Here is a 17049-nt window from a genome sequence, read left to right on the forward strand (position 1 = left end):
CAAAACACAATGCAGCTGCAAGTTTAATCTAAGGTAGCATGTAGCATGTACTTGTGGAAACTGATGCTGCCTTTGAGCTATAACATTTAATTTGCTCAGGTTTCAATGCCAGAAAGAGTTGCTTAAAGAGTTCAGAGATCTCCATAATCAGTTCTTATTAACTTCTGGCCTCCAGAAGGCCTGCATCCAAACCAGGAATAAACCATGGATCTTCCATGGCCTGAACTGAGAACCTTGGAGACAATCATTATCCTCCAAACAGCTGGATTATGTGTTTCTTAGGCAAACCACCGAATTATGCATTTCTTAGGCAAACCACCACCAGTTTCTCTCTCCAGTACAAATAAGGAGCTAGTGGTGTTGTTATTCTCCCTGCCCCAAAGCACTGAACTTGCATAACTGGGACTGTGAGAAAGCTGAAAGCCTTCCATATTTCCATAGAGGTCTGGAACTACTAATAGGAACTACTGGGCGAGAACCAGAAGGAACAGGGAGGCTGAGATAAGGAACATCCTTTCTATTTTGGCTATAAACAATGAAGCATATACTCAATCTGCTCATTAATTTCAGGCTTCCACTCGATGAATTACCAGAGGGAAAAAAAAACACAAAACAACAACCCAATAATAAAATTGGTTGGTGAGCCCCCAGCTTTGCAAACACCAGGGCCAGAATTACAAGTCAGCCAAAGTCCACAGCAAGAAAAGCCAAAAGTTGAATATTTACTTTAAAGCAAATATTTCACCGTTATTTATTCTTTTTAAGCCAAACAGAGGGAAAAGTGCATGAATAGGAGCTGCGTGCACTTTAAAATAATTTAAACTGAGGCACACTTAGAAAAATTAGAAAACAAGTGCCCCCAAAGTACACTGGGGGAGGAGGCAGGCGTTTTAAACAAAAATCAGACAACCAGCAGCAGCCATCGCTTCACACGGCTCCTTATCGCAGCGTGTGAGGGAAGCGCAGGGCTCCAGGCAAGGGCCAGACCCCGCCATTTTGCATCGCGGGCAGCGGGAGCACATGGCCCCGCCGCCGCCGCCGCAGCAGCCTGGCCCCTCGGCTTCTCCTCGGCGGTCAAGGCCCGGCCGAGGGGAGTTGACCCCGAGAGCGGGCTGCCTGCGCGGCCTGCGCAGCCCGGCCTCCTGAAGAGCGAGAGAAACACTTACTTTCTTCGGGGGGATTTTAAGGATGGGGAAGGCATGCTCCGCCGCGCCGCCCAAAACTACAGTACCCAGCGGGCGCCGTGGGGGACCGGGGCGGGGGCTGAGAAGGGAAAGTAAAACTGTGGCTCGGAAACCAAGGAACGGGCTTTTGCTTTTAAGTTCTTACGGTCTAGAAATATCTTCATTTCCATCTCAGCGAGCTGCTGGGCTCAGCAAGCGAGGGATCCATCTGAAAAGCCTACCTACACGGAGATGACTGCATGGTTTTACTTCACTAAGTTAGTAGGATGGTACTGTGCAAAGATTGAATTTGTTTTTATGCCATCTCAGCTAGAAATGCCCTGAACAGCTTTAAGTGCTGGATAGGAGCAGCACCTCTGGTTTGTATTAATGAAAGCAAAGAGTGCTGGGCAACTTTTAGCATGAAACTGTGTAACAACACTGTAAAAAAACAAACCAAACAGATTTGATCCTTATGCTTGTTCTCCCCGGAGAATTTGTGTGAAAACCTCGTTGTTCTTTGAAACAAGTTTATGAAATACAGGTTTAATAAAGATCATGTGCATATCTTAAGCACAACTTTGGTTCTTGTTTCTAAAAGGAATGTAAATACTCTTATAGTAGTACCGATAGCTTCAGAACTGCAATGAGTGAAGTCCAGCGATGCTTGGCTTTCAAACTGAATGCAGGATGTATCAGGAACAATACTCTGGTGTAGCAAGTTCCAAGTAAGGCTTCATTTAACTCATCATTAGACAAATCAGCACCTAACTGAGTGAAGGTGTATATCTAAGGATGTTTTTCTTATTTATCAGCAAATAAAAAATAAAGGAGAAATTACTTTCCTATGGGGCTGTGGATCTTCCTTTCTAGCAGTAGTGACTTCGGTAGTTATCTGTTCTGTGTTCACTTTTAGGCAGCATTCATTAAAATCCCTCCCTGTTTTTTGCTGTGCTTTTCTCTTGTTGGTAGAGGCTTACTCTGATGGGGCTATACCTGCAGTTAAGCTACTTTGATGAATTAACTTAGTTGAGAAGGGCTCTATTCCTGAAGACCATCCTCATAAGGGAAATCTAGATGCCTGAAACAGATCAAGCGAAGCATTTTCACTCTTCAGCTCACTGAATATCAGAAATATTAATAATATCTAAATTCTATTAATGTTGGCATGGCATGAAAGGTAGCCTTATTTGTAAAAATGCCTCTTAAATAAGAGTGCTTTGTGTTATATCATAACTTGACATAAAAGTAAGCAAATTGATCCCAATACTAAACCTGTTATTTTTATGAAGTCCATATTAAAGCAGACCACTTCCCAGCAATACACAGTAAAAAACAATGTTGCTATTAGAGGGTCTTATTGTTAAACCACATTAAATCGGAGGTTGATGTTGCAAATAGAAACCCTAACAACAATTAAAAGTTTCCCCTCAGTTCTGAGGGTTTTAAAAAGAATTTATTTCAGATAAACTATCCCCCTCAGTTACTACTTCAGGGAATGAGAAGAAAACCTATGGGAGGTGAAATGGTGGGGGTCTTCCAGGACTGAGAATGGCAAAATAGAATCAGTACACACGTATACGGGAGGGGACCCCCAGAACGTCTGGACTCCAGCAAAACACCTCAGACGAGACACGGCTCTCAGGTGCTCCGTATTCGCGGCGAAGAGGGCATCCATTCCCCTCTCTTTCTTTGTTCCTTCTCCCCCATCCCGCGGGGCGCCCGCCCGGCCCCGCCGCCAGCCCCCGGAGCACATGTGCGTGTCACAGCCGAGCTGCCCGGCCCGGCGGCGGCGGGGGAGGGCGCCTTTCGCATGGAGCCGTTCGCTGAGTGAGGGCAGCGCGGCGCCGGGCCCTGTGATGCAGCAGTCGTGCGCGGGCAGGCCCCCCTGCTAGGCGCTGCCTGCGCGCTACACACGGGGCGGCGGAGGCGCGGGGCTTGGCCCCGCTCCATGGAGACCAATGGCATCGCTCCCACCCACCCCCACGGGCCCCGAGCCCGCCGGCACGCACAGCCACACGCCTCAGCCCACCATGGCCCCAACGCCGCCGCCGCTCGGGCCCTCGACGAGGTGAGTGGCTTCTCCGCGGAGGCCCGGCCGGCTATCGCACCCGGTGGCGACCGCCATCGCGACGGGGGGAGCGCGCGGGGAGGGTTGGGGGGGAGTGTGCGCGGCGCGAGGGGGGCCTGGAGGGCGGCCATCACGGAGCCCTCCGCCGCCCCCCTCCTTGCCGCTCTCCCCGGCGGCCGAGGCGCGGCGTTGCGGTTCGCGGGCTGCGAGAGGCCGGCAACGGGCGGCGGGGGGGGGTGGGGGGTGCGTGTGTGTATGTGTGTGGGGGAGTTCTGTGTGGCGACGGTTAACGGTTTTATTCGTTACGGCCGTTGGAGGGGGGGAGAGCAGGGCCGCGACCGCTCGGCAGGGCTGTGCTTGTCGGTGGGGTCGAGAGGGGGGAACCGTTCGCGGGCCGGGGGGGGAGGGTAAGTGCACCAACATGGCGGCGCGCTGCCGCCGGGGGGAGGGGGAGCGGCGGACTTCACTGAGACACGAGACAGCGCCCCCGTCCCCCCCCACCGGAAGTCAGCCAGGTTTGCTGCTCTATGGCTTTCGCTGAGTGCTAGAGCGGCCCTGCGGGCGCCCGCTGCTACCCGCCCCCTTCTGCGTTTCGTCTCGCCGTGAGGGCAGCCAATAGCGTGAGGGCCTACGGCGAGTACGTCAGCAGGGGCTCTCGTCCGCCCGCTGCCGCGGTGCATTCTGGGATAGCGGAGGCCTCGCTTCTCGGCAGGAAGGAGCGGCGCGGGGGGGGGGCCGGCGCGCTAAGGCTGTCATGGCGACTAATATCGAGCAGATCTTTCGCTCTTTCGTGGTTAATAAATTCCGGGAGATTCAGGAAGAGCAGCAGCAGCAGCAGCACGGCGGGTAACGAGCCGCGGCGGGGGGAGAGAAGCGGCTTGGGCCGCTACTGCGCCTGGGCCTAGGGCGCGGGAGGAAGGAGGGGAAGGAGGGAGGGCTGAGCGGTGCGCGGGCTCCGCCTTGGGACGGCGTGAGGCGGACCGGGCCTGCGGGGTCACGGGTCGTATTAGCTGCGACGTGGCGGAGGCCGGGGGCTTGCGGCCTTGCAGACGCCTTCAGCGAAAAGAGCCCGGGGGTATACGGGCGGGCGAGCGGGCGTGCAGTATCTTTTTTTTTCATTTTCACGGATGGGATTTCCGTGTTGGCTTCATGTTTGTGGACGGAGGGGAAAGATGAGCACGGTTCATTCGGTTTGTCTTGCTGTTCTTATTTCTTTTAACTTCACCCCATTGTTTTTCACAGCCTTATCTCGGAAAGCAAGCAAAATGTGCTAGAAAAGATTGTGTGATGAGTATTTACTTTGCGATGGGAGTTGAGGGGCATGTGTAACTTCCTACATAAAGCATGGGGACTTTCTCATTAGAGGACATGTTTTGCTCTTTTGTGCCTTGTATTGAGTTGTCATGAGGTGTTCTGTTGAAAGTTAATTAAAAAGGAGGTGTTTCATTAAAAGTGTGGCATCTTCAGGAAGATAAAATGTTACATTCAAGGGCTCAGTGTTATAAATGTGTGTGAATTTAAAGGTTGAAAAAGGCTGAAAACTGCTTGTATTATGTTGATATTTTTTTTGGTTAGTGGAAAGGTAGAAGGCCAGCCCAATGGTGACACAATCCCAGCTGAGCAAGCCAACCCTTCAGATGACACTGTTGCTGGTGCTGGGAGTCGTCAGAATGATCAGATAGTGCAGAAAATAGAGGAAGTGCTCTCTGGAGCCCTTGATACAGAACTGCAGAGCAAATCAGGTAAATGAAAACACATTTGGCAAATACGTTCTTGTTAAGAAGGTTGTCGTAGTTCTTAAATCATTTTTACAGAGACAAAAAAGTACTTTTCAATACTACTTCTCTCACTGAGCTTCATCTGGCAAGTTGTGTGTTTATTGTAATGATTGTTAAGTATTTTTTTTGTCTACTGTGATTTACATCCATTAATGGGCAGAGAGATACATAACTGAAAAGTTTAAAAAAAAACGTTAATTTTTGAAAACATTACTTAGTGCAAAAATGTTATTTTTCTTAATTGTCCATTACAATAACAACAAAATAGTAATATTACCTAGAAAAAAATACGTAGACAAAAATCTATTTTTGGTACACTGTTTTATGCTTTGTTTTTAATATGCCTGCCTTGGGGTCTTGATATGCAGTTCTTACTAAGAAAGCTGGTATTGATGTGGATAGAAGGACTGTTTGCTGTGTTATTTTGGATCGGTATGTGAGATTATTTCTAGCAGTGATCTATTAGTATTCAGAACTGTATGATTGATTAAATGTTCTGTCAGAGTAAGATGCTTTAAAATGAATAAGGCGCTTACCTTTAAGTTGTTGGTACTCAAATTTCAGTATTCCAAATGTTAAGAAAAAGTTATGTAGCACTTCTGTACATCAGTAAATTACTGGATTTATTATTCAAAAAGGTTGTATTTGAGTATCCCTTCTGATGAGATTAATCTTTTCTTTAAAATCGCCCAATCAAGAGAGTCACTGAGATGAAAGGTGTAATTATTGCACTTGTGTTTGTTCTTTTTTTTTTTTTTAATTTAAAACATAGGTGGTTTCTGTGTACTTGGTAAGTATAGTTCCAGACTGATTTTGTAAGTGGTAGCATAGAAAATAGTGACAGAAACTGTTTATTTCAAAGATGTTATTTGCAACATTTTGGCATTACTTCTTTTTTAATATGCATAGTGGTTTGTTTACCTTGAACGTTTTCAGTATTCTTACAGAGCTATGTTATACTAGTAGAGCTTAGGTTGGTATCTGTTTTATTTGTGTTTTTGTTGCTCTGCTGTAGAAGAGGGAGGCAAGCTAACATGGTAGTAAATAAGTGAAGTGTATTAATCTTGAAGTTGATAAACTTAATCTAAGGTTCCTGCAGTTAATGTTGCTTTTAGTCATCAGGGATAATCTGAAAGTACTGTGCAGAAAAGTTCATCTAACTGTTTTGTTATAGTTTTCAAATGCATTCTCAGCAATGTTCTTCGGGGGGAAAAAAAAAAAAAAACCTGAATTTTTTTTAAATGTATGAGTGCTTAAAGCTACCTAAGATGTGCTTAGGGGATCTAAGTCATATTGGTTAAGTGCAGTTGCCAACAAGTTTTGAATATTTTGTATTATTTACTTGAAATAGTATCCTTTCTTATCACAGATTATAATTGGAAAGCTCATATCTCTGCATTGCCTACTAAAATATAATTATTTAAGGTGATGTACAAGTAGACTTGAAAGTATAGCTAATACGTAACAAAGACTGTGGCAATTTGGTACCAATAAAAGAAGTATCTTTCTCATGAAAATGTGGGACTAGATTGGCAGAAGAGTAAAAACCTAACATAGCTGCAGCAGTCAGGTCTAAGTTTCTCCTTCACAGTATCTTAAAGCCAGTTGAGAATTGAGGAAGTAGATGCTGTTTCGTCAAAGACGTTTAAAGAACTCTGTTGGTCAGTGAGGAACTTAATTCGTAAATACGCTTAGGTCACTTCTAACATGCTAATAGTATTAAACTCACTCAGAAGTTGTGCGAATAATACTTTGTAAAGCAGACTAGGAGGTAATTGGCTGGCCACATTTGCTGCACTAAGCATGCCACGATTTAGATAATTTGCATGGAAAACTGGAGGTTTTTTTATTATTATTATTTTCATCTCCAGCTTGATGTAGTCTAAAAAGATGTCTTCCACCTTCTGGGAGAATGTACTGATATGTTGTATATAGGTGAAGATGCATCAAACTACTTGTTGGAATGAGTCATGTTCCCAGTGGAACTGTGTTACTCACCAGGAAGAATTGATTAACTTTTTGAAGAATTGAAAACTTTTTGAAAGCAGATCTATTTATTTTCAGTTAGAGTGCAAGAGGGCAGAAGAAGGAATGTTTGTTGGTGGCATATGATAGTTTAGTGAGGAAGGCATGGGTGTCAAGTTTAAATTGTTTTGTGCCTTTTCCATGTATTTGATTACTTTTCTAAAATAACTTCTATGAGTAGTACTCATAAGGAAAATATCATTTTTTTTCTAGATGTAGACAAAACTACTGTGAGCAATAGTACTCAGTCTACTAAAAGAAGCTCTACTGCTGAAGGTGAAGATGAAATTCCTAGAAAAAAATCAAAGAAAAACAAAAAGCACAAAAGCAAGAAGAAGAAGAAAAAGAAGAAGAAAAGGAAGAAAGAGAAAAAGCATAAAAAGCAGCCAAAGGAGTCAAAATTGAGTGCACGTCCTGGAGAACATGCAGACTCACAGCCTGCTTCTCATTTGATTGCAGAGAAATCAAGCTCCACACTGAGTGTGCAGCATGGGGGATTTGGAGATGCAAATCTGGCTGTCCGTATACAGCCAGAAGGACTGTCCTTACAGGCAAATGTGGAGCTTAATAGACAAGCTTTAGGACTTGCTTCTCAATTGAGAACTGATTCTCAGCCATGTATGGAAAATCTTGAAAGTGAGAAGGGGACTTTATACGCAACAGATCCTCAGTTTAATTTAGAAGGCAGCCAATTTACTATTCAACAAAATGCTAGTATGACTCAAACTGAAATTTGCACTAGAGAAGGAAAGATTGAACAGTCTCATGAAAATGTTTATCCTGTAGCTGTCAATGTGAGCGAAAAGGGTGATTTTTTTGTTACTGGAAGTGTTGCTTCAACTAGCATCCCATCTGGAGTGGCCAATAAATCTGAACTTCAGAAATTAGTTTTACCTTCAGAAGTAAAAACCTTGGATACAAGTTTGGCATCTAATACCATGGAGGTATTGACATATTCAGAAACATCTCTGAAGTCTATGGCACTGGGAGGCGCTAAAGAATTAGAAACAACTTCAGAATCAATGTGTTTGACAAGTGATGTGACAGCAATTCCTAAACTTGCAAATCAGGCAGATCTGAATACTGTGAAGGTAAATGACATGTCTATGGCCATAGGAGAAGTGAGAATTCCAGGAGCAACTGAATTACCAGTTGTATCTGGTAATTTGAGAGTGACACAGTGCAGCTCCATGGAGGGTTCGGGTATCTTGAAGGCGGCCTCGGAATCTGTAGTTACGATGGGAGATGTGAAAAATAAAGAAGTGGACCCAGATGCAGCTTTGCAACATTCTTTTAAAGTACCTGCAGAAACTGCTGTGACCCAGGTGCAGATCGTAAGTGCCAAAACACCCCTGGCACCAGGGACTGTTGAAGTGAAGGATATCGAACCAGTTAGAGTCTCTGTGCACATGGGAAATGTGAGACCTTTGGAAGAAGTTCTGCAACCGGTGGTAAAGCCAAAAACTTTAGAAGCAGTCACGGTTGTGAAAGGAGCTTCTGATTCTGCAACAGCGTTGGATGCTTCAGAAGCATTACTGCAATGTACATTCTCAAAAGAAATGCAAAGCTTGACAGATGTGAATGTTGTTGCAGAGGCAAAAGGTTTACAAACAACATCAGAACCTGTTGTCCAGACCCTTGTTCCCCAAGCAGTTCCAGTTGCTCTGCAATTGGAAAATAGTAATGTTTTGAGAGGTTTGGAAGCAACTCCCCAGTCTTTGCAGAAAGAAGACATGAAAAGAGCAACTTCAGTGTCTTCGCAAATGGAAAGCGTGAAAGCTTCAGAAGAGCCTTCTAGTGGCAGTATGGAACCAGTTATGGTGCCTGAGGCACTGGCGGAAATGATGCATTTGAAAACAACAGCAGAGAGAGAAACAGCACACATGGGAACAGTACCTTTTTTTGCAAGCAAAACAGAGAGTTGTGTAGTCTCTCAGCCTGAGATCATGACAGGTATGAGAGGGTTGGAGAGAAAGGATTTTGAAGTAGCTAGAAGTTCCACCGTTGCAGAAGTGAGAGGTTTAGACAACTTGTCAGAAGTTAAGGCAGTTGCAGAGGCAAGAGAAGTGGAAACAGGTTCAAAAACTTCATGCTTAACAGAGATGAAAAATTTGGAAATAGCTGTGGGGTCTGAAACAAGGACACAAATGCAAGACTGGGGAACAACACTGATATCTGAGGCAGAAGATCTGAACAAAGCAAAAGTAAGGAGCAGAGAAACAGTACTAGGTCCTGTGCAAACAGTGACAGTGAAAACTTCAGATACAAATTCAAAACCTGTATGCTTGGAAGAGTTGGCAACAACTATAGAGTATGGGACTGGAAGTAAGCCAAACAAAATTGAAACAGAATCTAAGGCAGTCAAAGTAGTAGAGCATTCTCAAACTACTCCAGGACCTTTGCAGGAACAAGTAGTAGGAAATTCAGAAGCAGTATTAGAGTCTTTCACAAGAGCAGAAGAAACAGTGATGGAAGTGAGAAACTTGAAAGAAACTTTGCAATCTGAGATGTTGACAGATGTGATAACTCGGGGATCTGGTATAGTTACAATAAGGAAGACAGACAGAGAAAAAACTGAGTTTTCACCTGTGGTTGATGTAAAAGGTTTGGAAGAAGCTTCAGTAATTGAGAAAGGAATGAAAGCAAAATATTTGGAGCCAGCATCAGAAGCTGGAGAGGTGAGGTTGGAAAGTATGGAAGAATCTGCAGCAGCAGAAGTGAAAGGTTCTGAAACAGTCAAAGAGCCTGCAGTACACATGGACATCCAAGATTTGGAAACTTCCCAAACATATGGAAAGGTGGCAGAGATTAGTATTTTAGAGGATGCTTCAGAGGCATTCACTATAACGAAACAACATATAGAGTCTGTTCCACAATATTTGCACACTGAAACACAAGACCGTGCACAAACAGTTTTAGAAGCCAAATCTACTGCAGAATGGAAAAGTACAGAAGAGGCTGCAGAAGTCTGGGGAGCTGCTGAAATAAAATCTTCTGAAGCAGTTCCAAAACCAGAGGACAGAAAAGATCTGGGGACAGTGCTGGAACGTGAAGTTGCTGCAGAAGTACAGTATTCAGAAGGGGAGCAGTGTCAACAAATGGAGGATGTCAGCATTCCCACTCTGGCTCGGGAATGTGAGATAATTGCTGAAAAGAAAGATTCAGAACAAGCACTACCATTGGAGACTTTCGAAGCACTAAGTAATAGGGAGATTGCAACAGAATCTGGAGTACTGTCAGAAACAATTCTTAGTTCTTCGCATGCTGCAAATGTGAAAGATTCAACAGGGACCCCTGAGTCTGAAATAATCAGGGATGCAGAACACTTAGAACCTCCTCCAAGTTGCATAGCAGAAACAAAAGGTTTGGAAGCAACTCATATTTCTGAGACTGTTGTAGAGCTGAAAGATACAGAAGCAGCTGAGGAGGTGGAGGCAGACACAAAAGATTTGGAAGCAGCTCCAGTACCTGAGACGGTTACAGAAGTAGTTCCGATACTTGTGGAAGAGGCAAGCCAGTTGGAAGCAATTCCACAAGCAGAGGCTGACAAAGAAGTGGCTGCAGAAGAGGCATCTGAGACAAGAGATTCGGAAACGTCTGATGTGCAACCTGATGTGGCAGCACGAATGAGGGAGACGTTAATGAGACTTGAAAAAGTTATTGAAAAAAGCAGTCATAGAAGCAGTGAAAAAAGTAAACATGATGCAAAGAAACAAAAAAGGAGTCGATCTAAGTCCCAGTCCAGGTCTAGGAAGCGGAAAAAAAAAGTCAAGGTCACGTTCTACTTCCAGGCGTTTGACCTCTAAGAGAGCACGATCTAGGAGCAGAAACTATTCAGATTCCAGAAAAAAGCATTCCAAATCTAGATCTCGGTCTGTGGAGAAGAGGGAGAGGAGAGTGTCTTCCCGAAGGTCCAGACGTAGACGTTCCAGGTCATCTGACCGCTACCGGTCTAAGTCCAGGTCAGTGGAAAAGACCAGAAGGTCTGTACGTGGACGTTCCAGGTCATCTGACCGCTACAGGTCTAAATCCAGATCTGTGGAGAAGAGAGAAAGCAGGTTATCTTCCCGAAGATCCAGGCGCAGACGTTCCAGGTCTTCTGATCGCTACAGATCTAAGTCGAGATCAGCAGAAAAGAGAGGGAGCAGACTGTCCTCCCGAAGGTCCAGGCGTGGACGTTCCAGGTCTTCTGATCGCTACAGGTCTAAGTCCAGGTCAGTGGAAAAGACCCGAAGGTCTGGACGCAGACGTTCCAGATCATCTGATCGCTACCGGTCTAAGTCCAGGTCAGTGGAAAAGACCCGAAGGTCTGGACGCAGACGTTCCAGATCATCTGATCGCTACCGATCTAAGTCCAGGTCAGTGGAAAAGACCCGAAGGTCTGGACGCAGACGTTCCAGGTCTTCTGACCGTTACAGGTCTAAATCGCCATCGGTGGAAAAGAGAGGAAGCAGATTGTCCTCCTGGAGATCCCGGCGCAGACGTTCCAGGTCATCTGACCATTCTAAGTCTAGATCCAGGTCATCAGAAAAGAGAGGGGGCAAAGAATATTCATGGAGGTTCAGACATAGAGGGTCTGGTTCCTCTGATCGTTCAAAATCTAGGTCTAGATCTGTAGAGAAGAGGGGTCGGAAGGCATCTCTGCGGAGATCTAAACGTCGGCGCTCCAAGTCATCTGACCATTACAAGTCTAGGTCCAGATCAGTAGAAAAAAGAGATCGAAAGCAGTCATCACGGAAGTCGAAACGTCAGCGCTCGAAGTCGTCTGACCGTTACAAGTCTAGATCCAAGTCAGTGGAAAAAAAGAAAGAATCTTCACGAAAATCTAAGCGCCGTCGCTCAAAGTCTTCTGAACGTTACAAATCTAGGTCTAGGTCTGTAGAAAAAAAACGCAAAGAATCTTCAAAGAAATCCAAACGGAAGCGTTCAAAATCCTCTGACAGTCTTAAATCAAGGTCAAAATCTGTAGAAAAAAGAGCAAGCAAGTTAGCCTCAGCAAAGTGCAGTAGAAAACATGCAGACTCTTCTGAACAAGAAAAAGTAGATGGTTCTGAACCTGTCACAAGTGAAATCAGTTCTTCCAAATCCTCTAATGGTCCCGTGTCAGTAGCTTTGTCTCTTGAAGGAGTAAATGGCCCAGAGCTGCCACCACCATCTGGAAGTGGATTTTCCACTGTTGAAAGTCTTGAGACAAGCTCATCTGTTGAAAAAATGGATGGTCCACAGCCTTCAGTAATACCTGAACTTGATAGCTCCAAAACCTCAAATGATCAAGAGCAGTGTTCCTTACCTGTGGAAAAAACACAGGTTTCTGTGACCTCTGAAAATGGTTCAGCCACTCTTTATGACTCGGACTTAGGATCTGTGCCAGTGGAAAAAACTGTACCTCTGGAATCTTCATCTCCTACTGAACTTACATTCCCAGCATCCAGTTCAGTGTCCTCGTCTGTTGAAAAAAGAGATCCAGAGACAACTTCACTAACAGAATTTCATCTCTCCGCATCCCATCAAGATGAGTCAAGATCTACATCTCTCAAAAAAGTAGAGGGTCCAGAGCCTCTTTTGACAAATGAGAGTGGTTGCTCTGTATCTGCTGATGATTACAAGTCAACGTCCACATCCTCTGGCAACATGGAGATTCAAGGATTTTCTCTGACTTCTGGAAGTGTACTTTCTGATGTTCATGAATTGAGGCACATCCCTGCTGAAAATGCAGAACCCCAGAAGTTTTTGCAGGTGCCTCAAAGTGGATCTTCTGAGTTGGCTGACAGCACTGAGTCAAGGTCACTATCTTTTGAAACAACAGAAGTTCAGAAACCTTTTTTAGCACCTGAAGTAACAAGCTCTGAATTCCTTGATGTCCATGATTCAGCCTCCTTACCAATTGCTCGGGGCCAGATGGAGATGCCTTCTCTGGCTTCTGATAGTGTATGCTTCAGGACTCCTGACAGACATGAATTGGGATCCAGCTTTGGTACGCAAATAGAGGAGCTCCCATTGATATCTGAGGGTGCGTCCTTACAGTCACCTGTTGGAAAAGTAAAGGCTCCCAGTGCTTTCCTGACATCTGAATGTGGTCCTGTTGAGATCACAGTTGACCACATTTCAACTTCATCTTCTCCAAAAGTACAGGAAGTTTTCCTAACTACTGTTGGACAGAGCTGCACATCTTCTGAAGCTCATGAGTCCAGTTCATCTGTTGACAAAGATTTAGGTGGTTCAGCATCTTCACAAGTACTTGGAGTTGGATGCTTTGAGACTTCTGAAGTGAATGAATCGAGACATCTACCTGCTGAAAAAATAGAGGTTACAGAATCAGCTTTGTCTAAAAGTGGAATTCCTTTGTGCCATCATGGCCATGAGTCAGAGTACAGTTACTTTGAGAAAACGAAAGGTGTGGATATGGTGGAATCGGTAAGCACACCTGCTGAAAAATTAGAGGCCACAGTGCCTTGTCTGACATCTGAAGGTGGGCTTTTCATGTTGCCTGATAGTCATGAATTGAGAGCTACTCACACTGACGCTGTAGAAGTGCAGAAGTCGTCCTTGCCCTCTGAGCAGAAATGTATTGCATCCGCTGATGAACATCAATTGAGATCTCCCTCTGGTAGAGAAATACAGGTGCAAGAGGAGCAGCCTTTAATAGTAGAAAGTAGACATTCTGTTTCCTCTGGTGATTATGAGTTGACACTCACTCCTTTCAAGAAAGCTGATGTAGGGGATCCTTCACAGATGCCTGGAAATGAATACACAGTGGGCCTTCCTGGTCCAGAGTTGATGACAAGCTCTGCTGAAAAAACAGAGGTACAGGAACTTAATGTGATTCCTGAAGAAAGATGTTCAGTGTCTCTTGAGAGCCAGGAGTTGCTGTCACCTGCATTTGAAAAGACTGAAGTACAAGAGCCTGCTCTAACATCTGAAAACGAATATACTGTATCCTGGAAGTGCCAGGAGTTGAGAGCTAGTTCTCCTGAGAAGGTAGAGATGCAGAAACCTTTTATAGTACCTGACAGTGAATGTGCTGCGTACTCTGGAGACCAGGAATCGCAAACTTTGCCTGCTGAAAAATCAGAGGTACAGATGCATTCTTCGATGTCTGAAAATGAATATGCTGCATCTCCTGAGGGCCAGGATATGACAGCCATTTCTGCTGAAACTGTGCAGGAGCCTTCTGCAGTATCGTGTAGAGAATATGTTGCGGTCCCCACAGGGCAGGACTTGTCATCTCTTCCTGAAAAAACAGAAGTGCAGGAGTGTTCTGTGCTCTCTGAAAACGAGTATGACATATCTCCTGAAGGCCATGATTTGAGATCCAGTCCTGCTAAAGGGGAAATGAGGGAACCTTCTGAAACATCTGAAAGTGAAAGTTCAATGTCCACTGATGACCAGGAGTTGCAGTCTACTGCTGTTGGAAAAACAGAGGTGCAGGAGTTGTCTCTGATGTCTGAAGGTGAATGTGCCATGTCCCCTGAAGTTCAGGAGCTGCAGTCTAGCCCTGCTGAAAAAGTAGAGACTGAGGAACCTTCTCTAACACATGAGAATGAACATGCTGTGTCCCTTGAAGGGTATGAATCAAGATCAACTCGTGGCGATAAAACAGAAGATACGGATTCTTCTTTGACATCTGAACGTGACCATTACTTGTCTTTCAAGAGCCAGGAGGTAAGATTCACCACTGTTCAAAAAGTAGATGTTCAAGAGCTTTCTCCAACATCTGAAAGTGAACATACAGCATCCCCTGATAGTCAGGAGTTGAGATTCCTCACTGCTGGACAAGTAGGTGATTCTGAACCTTTAACATTAAATGACAGAGGCTCTATGTCCCCAGATGTCAGTGACTTGAAATCCATTGCTGTTGAGAAAATGGATGATGCAACACCTTTAATGCCTGAAAGTGGATGCTCCGTGTCCCCTGGTGGCAACAGTATGAAATCTGTTCCTGGTGAAGAAACTGGTGATCTAGAGACTTCTTTGGCATCTGAATGTAGACATTCCATCTCTCCATATCATGAGAGCCATGAGGTGAAATCTCCCATCGAGGAAGATGGTCTAGAATCTTCTGATACTTTTGAACATAGACGATCTGTTACCCCTGAGGGACATGATGAGAAATCTGTCATAGATGAGGAAATGGAGGATCGGGAGCCCTCTTTGACATCTGAACATAGGCGTTCCACATCCCCTGATGAGCATGAGTCAAGATCGAGCATTGGTGAAGAGGCGGAGTATTCGGAACAGCCTTTGACAATGGAACGTAGATCCTCCATTTCTTCTGATGAGCATGATTCAAGGTCTACTGCTGGGGAAGAAGTAGAGGATGTGGAACCCTCCTTGACAGGAAAACGAAGAGATTCCACATCCTCTGATGAGCGAGATTCAAGGTCTACCACTGGTGAAGAAGCAGAGGACCATGAGACCTTGGCTGCTGAACGTAGAGATTCTGTGTCTTCTGATGAACGTGACTCAAGGTCTACTGCTGGTGAAGAAGTAGAGGATTTGGAGCCCTTAGCAGCTGGGCACAGACGTTCTGTGTCTCCTGATGGACGTGAGTCAAGGTCAACCACCGGTGAAGAAGCAGAGGACCGAGAGCCCTCCTTGACAGCTGAGCGGAGACATTCCACATCTTCAGATGAACGTGAATCGAGATCTACCACTGGTGAAGATGTGGAGGATGTAGAACCCTCCTTGACAGCTGAACGAAGAGATTCCACATCCTCTGATGAGCAAGATTCAAGGTCTACCACTGGTGAAGAAGCAGAGGATATGGAACTGTCTTTGACAACTGAACACAGACATTCCACATCCCCTGATGGACGTGAATCAAGGTCTACTACTGGTGAAGAAGGAGAAGATGTGGAACCCTCCTTAACAGCTGAACGAAGAGATTCAACATCGTCAGATGACCATGAGTCAAGGTCTACCACCGGTGAAGAAGTTGAGGATATGGAGCCGTCTTTGGCTGTTGAAGATAAACATGAGGGGTCGCCTTCCATACCTCTTGAGAAGTCAGAGGGACAGGACTCTTCTTTTATGACTGAAAGTAGGCGATCTGAGTCTTCTGAACGTGAGAAATCTAGATCTGAATCTGCTGAGAAAATGTCTGACAGAGAGTCTTCACAAAGGTCTAGAAGTAGACCCTCAAAATCTCCTACTCACCAAATGAGTCGATCCCCATCTGTTGACAAGGCAGCAGATGAAGAATCTTCACGGAGGTCTAGACATAGGCGCTCCAGGTCCACATCTGTTGAAAAAGCAGCAGACAAAGAGTCTTCACGGAGATCTAGACATAGACGCTCCAGGTCTGCTGCTCGACAAATGAGTCGGTCAGTGTCTGTTGAAAAAACAGCAGACAAAGAGTCTTCACGGAGATCTAGACGTAGACGTTCCAGGTCCGCTGCTCGCCAGAGGAGTCGATCAAAATCTGTTGACAAAACAGCAGACAAAGAGTCTTCACGGAGATCGAGAAGCAGGCGCTCCAGGTCTTCTCAGCGCAGATCCCAGAGATACGATGCAGACTCTCGCTCTAGGCGGAATCGCTCCAGATCAGTAACACGTAGAAGAGCATCAAGATCAAAATCTAATCGTCGTTCTCGATCTAGCTCATTGTCACGTTCAAGGCACAGAAGAAGAAGCAGGTCAAGATCAGCATCAAGAAGGCGGCGTTCTTTATCGAGAGACAGACGCAGAAGGTCTCAGAGAAATAGATCGAGATCTGCTGATAGAAGGAGGAGAAGATCAGATTCAAGAGATCGTAGGATATCGCTGAGATTACGGAGCAGAAGTCGAACACCTCTTCGTCAGAGGCGATCAAGGTCAAGGGGAAGAAGACGGAGCTCTAGTAGATCACCAATTCGACTGCGGCGATCAAGGTCTTCAGGGAGAAGAAGAGGTTATAGCAGATCGCCTGATCGTCGTAGGTCCAGATCATCAGAAAGATTTTCAAGCAGGTCACCAAAACGCCTTACGGACTTGGGTAAGTGAAAGTTTTATTTCTGTTGAGTCTGTGGCTAGA

General features: G+C 45.2%; 2 protein-coding genes across 21 annotated transcripts in view; one reads left to right on the forward strand and one right to left on the reverse strand.

Moving 5' to 3' along the window:
• GART (phosphoribosylglycinamide formyltransferase, phosphoribosylglycinamide synthetase, phosphoribosylaminoimidazole synthetase) overlaps positions 1-3821 on the reverse strand; it is a 42348-nt gene extending 38527 nt beyond the window's left edge. For 8 of the 15 annotated variants that reach the window (NM_001396154.1, NM_001396156.1, NM_001001469.2 and 5 more), the window contains exon 1: positions 1167-1243. The gene's annotated coding sequence lies outside the window, so the exon portion shown is untranslated. Of the gene's footprint in view, positions 1-726; positions 1244-1329; positions 2007-2739; positions 2955-3195 lie in introns of those variants that run through there. The other 7 variants (NM_001396157.1, NM_001396159.1, NM_001396158.1 and 4 more) reach the window with 5 other exon arrangements.
• SON (SON DNA binding protein) overlaps positions 3158-17049 on the forward strand; it is a 38841-nt gene continuing 24949 nt past the window's right edge. For 3 of the 6 annotated variants that reach the window (XM_004934515.5, XM_004934516.5, XM_040666289.2), the window contains exon 1: positions 9163-17010. In XM_004934515.5, coding sequence (XP_004934572.2) covers positions 10737-17010 — 6274 coding nt within the window. In that variant the 5' untranslated portion in view covers positions 9163-10736. Of the gene's footprint in view, positions 3235-3917; positions 4081-4196; positions 4425-4809; positions 4977-7250; positions 17011-17049 lie in introns of those variants that run through there. The other 3 variants (XM_040666290.2, XM_040666292.2, XM_046914999.1) reach the window with 3 other exon arrangements.

The sequence above is a fragment of the Gallus gallus genome, chromosome 1 (genome assembly GCF_016699485.2).
Source record: "Gallus gallus isolate bGalGal1 chromosome 1, bGalGal1.mat.broiler.GRCg7b, whole genome shotgun sequence".
NCBI lineage: Eukaryota > Metazoa > Chordata > Aves > Galliformes > Phasianidae > Gallus > Gallus gallus.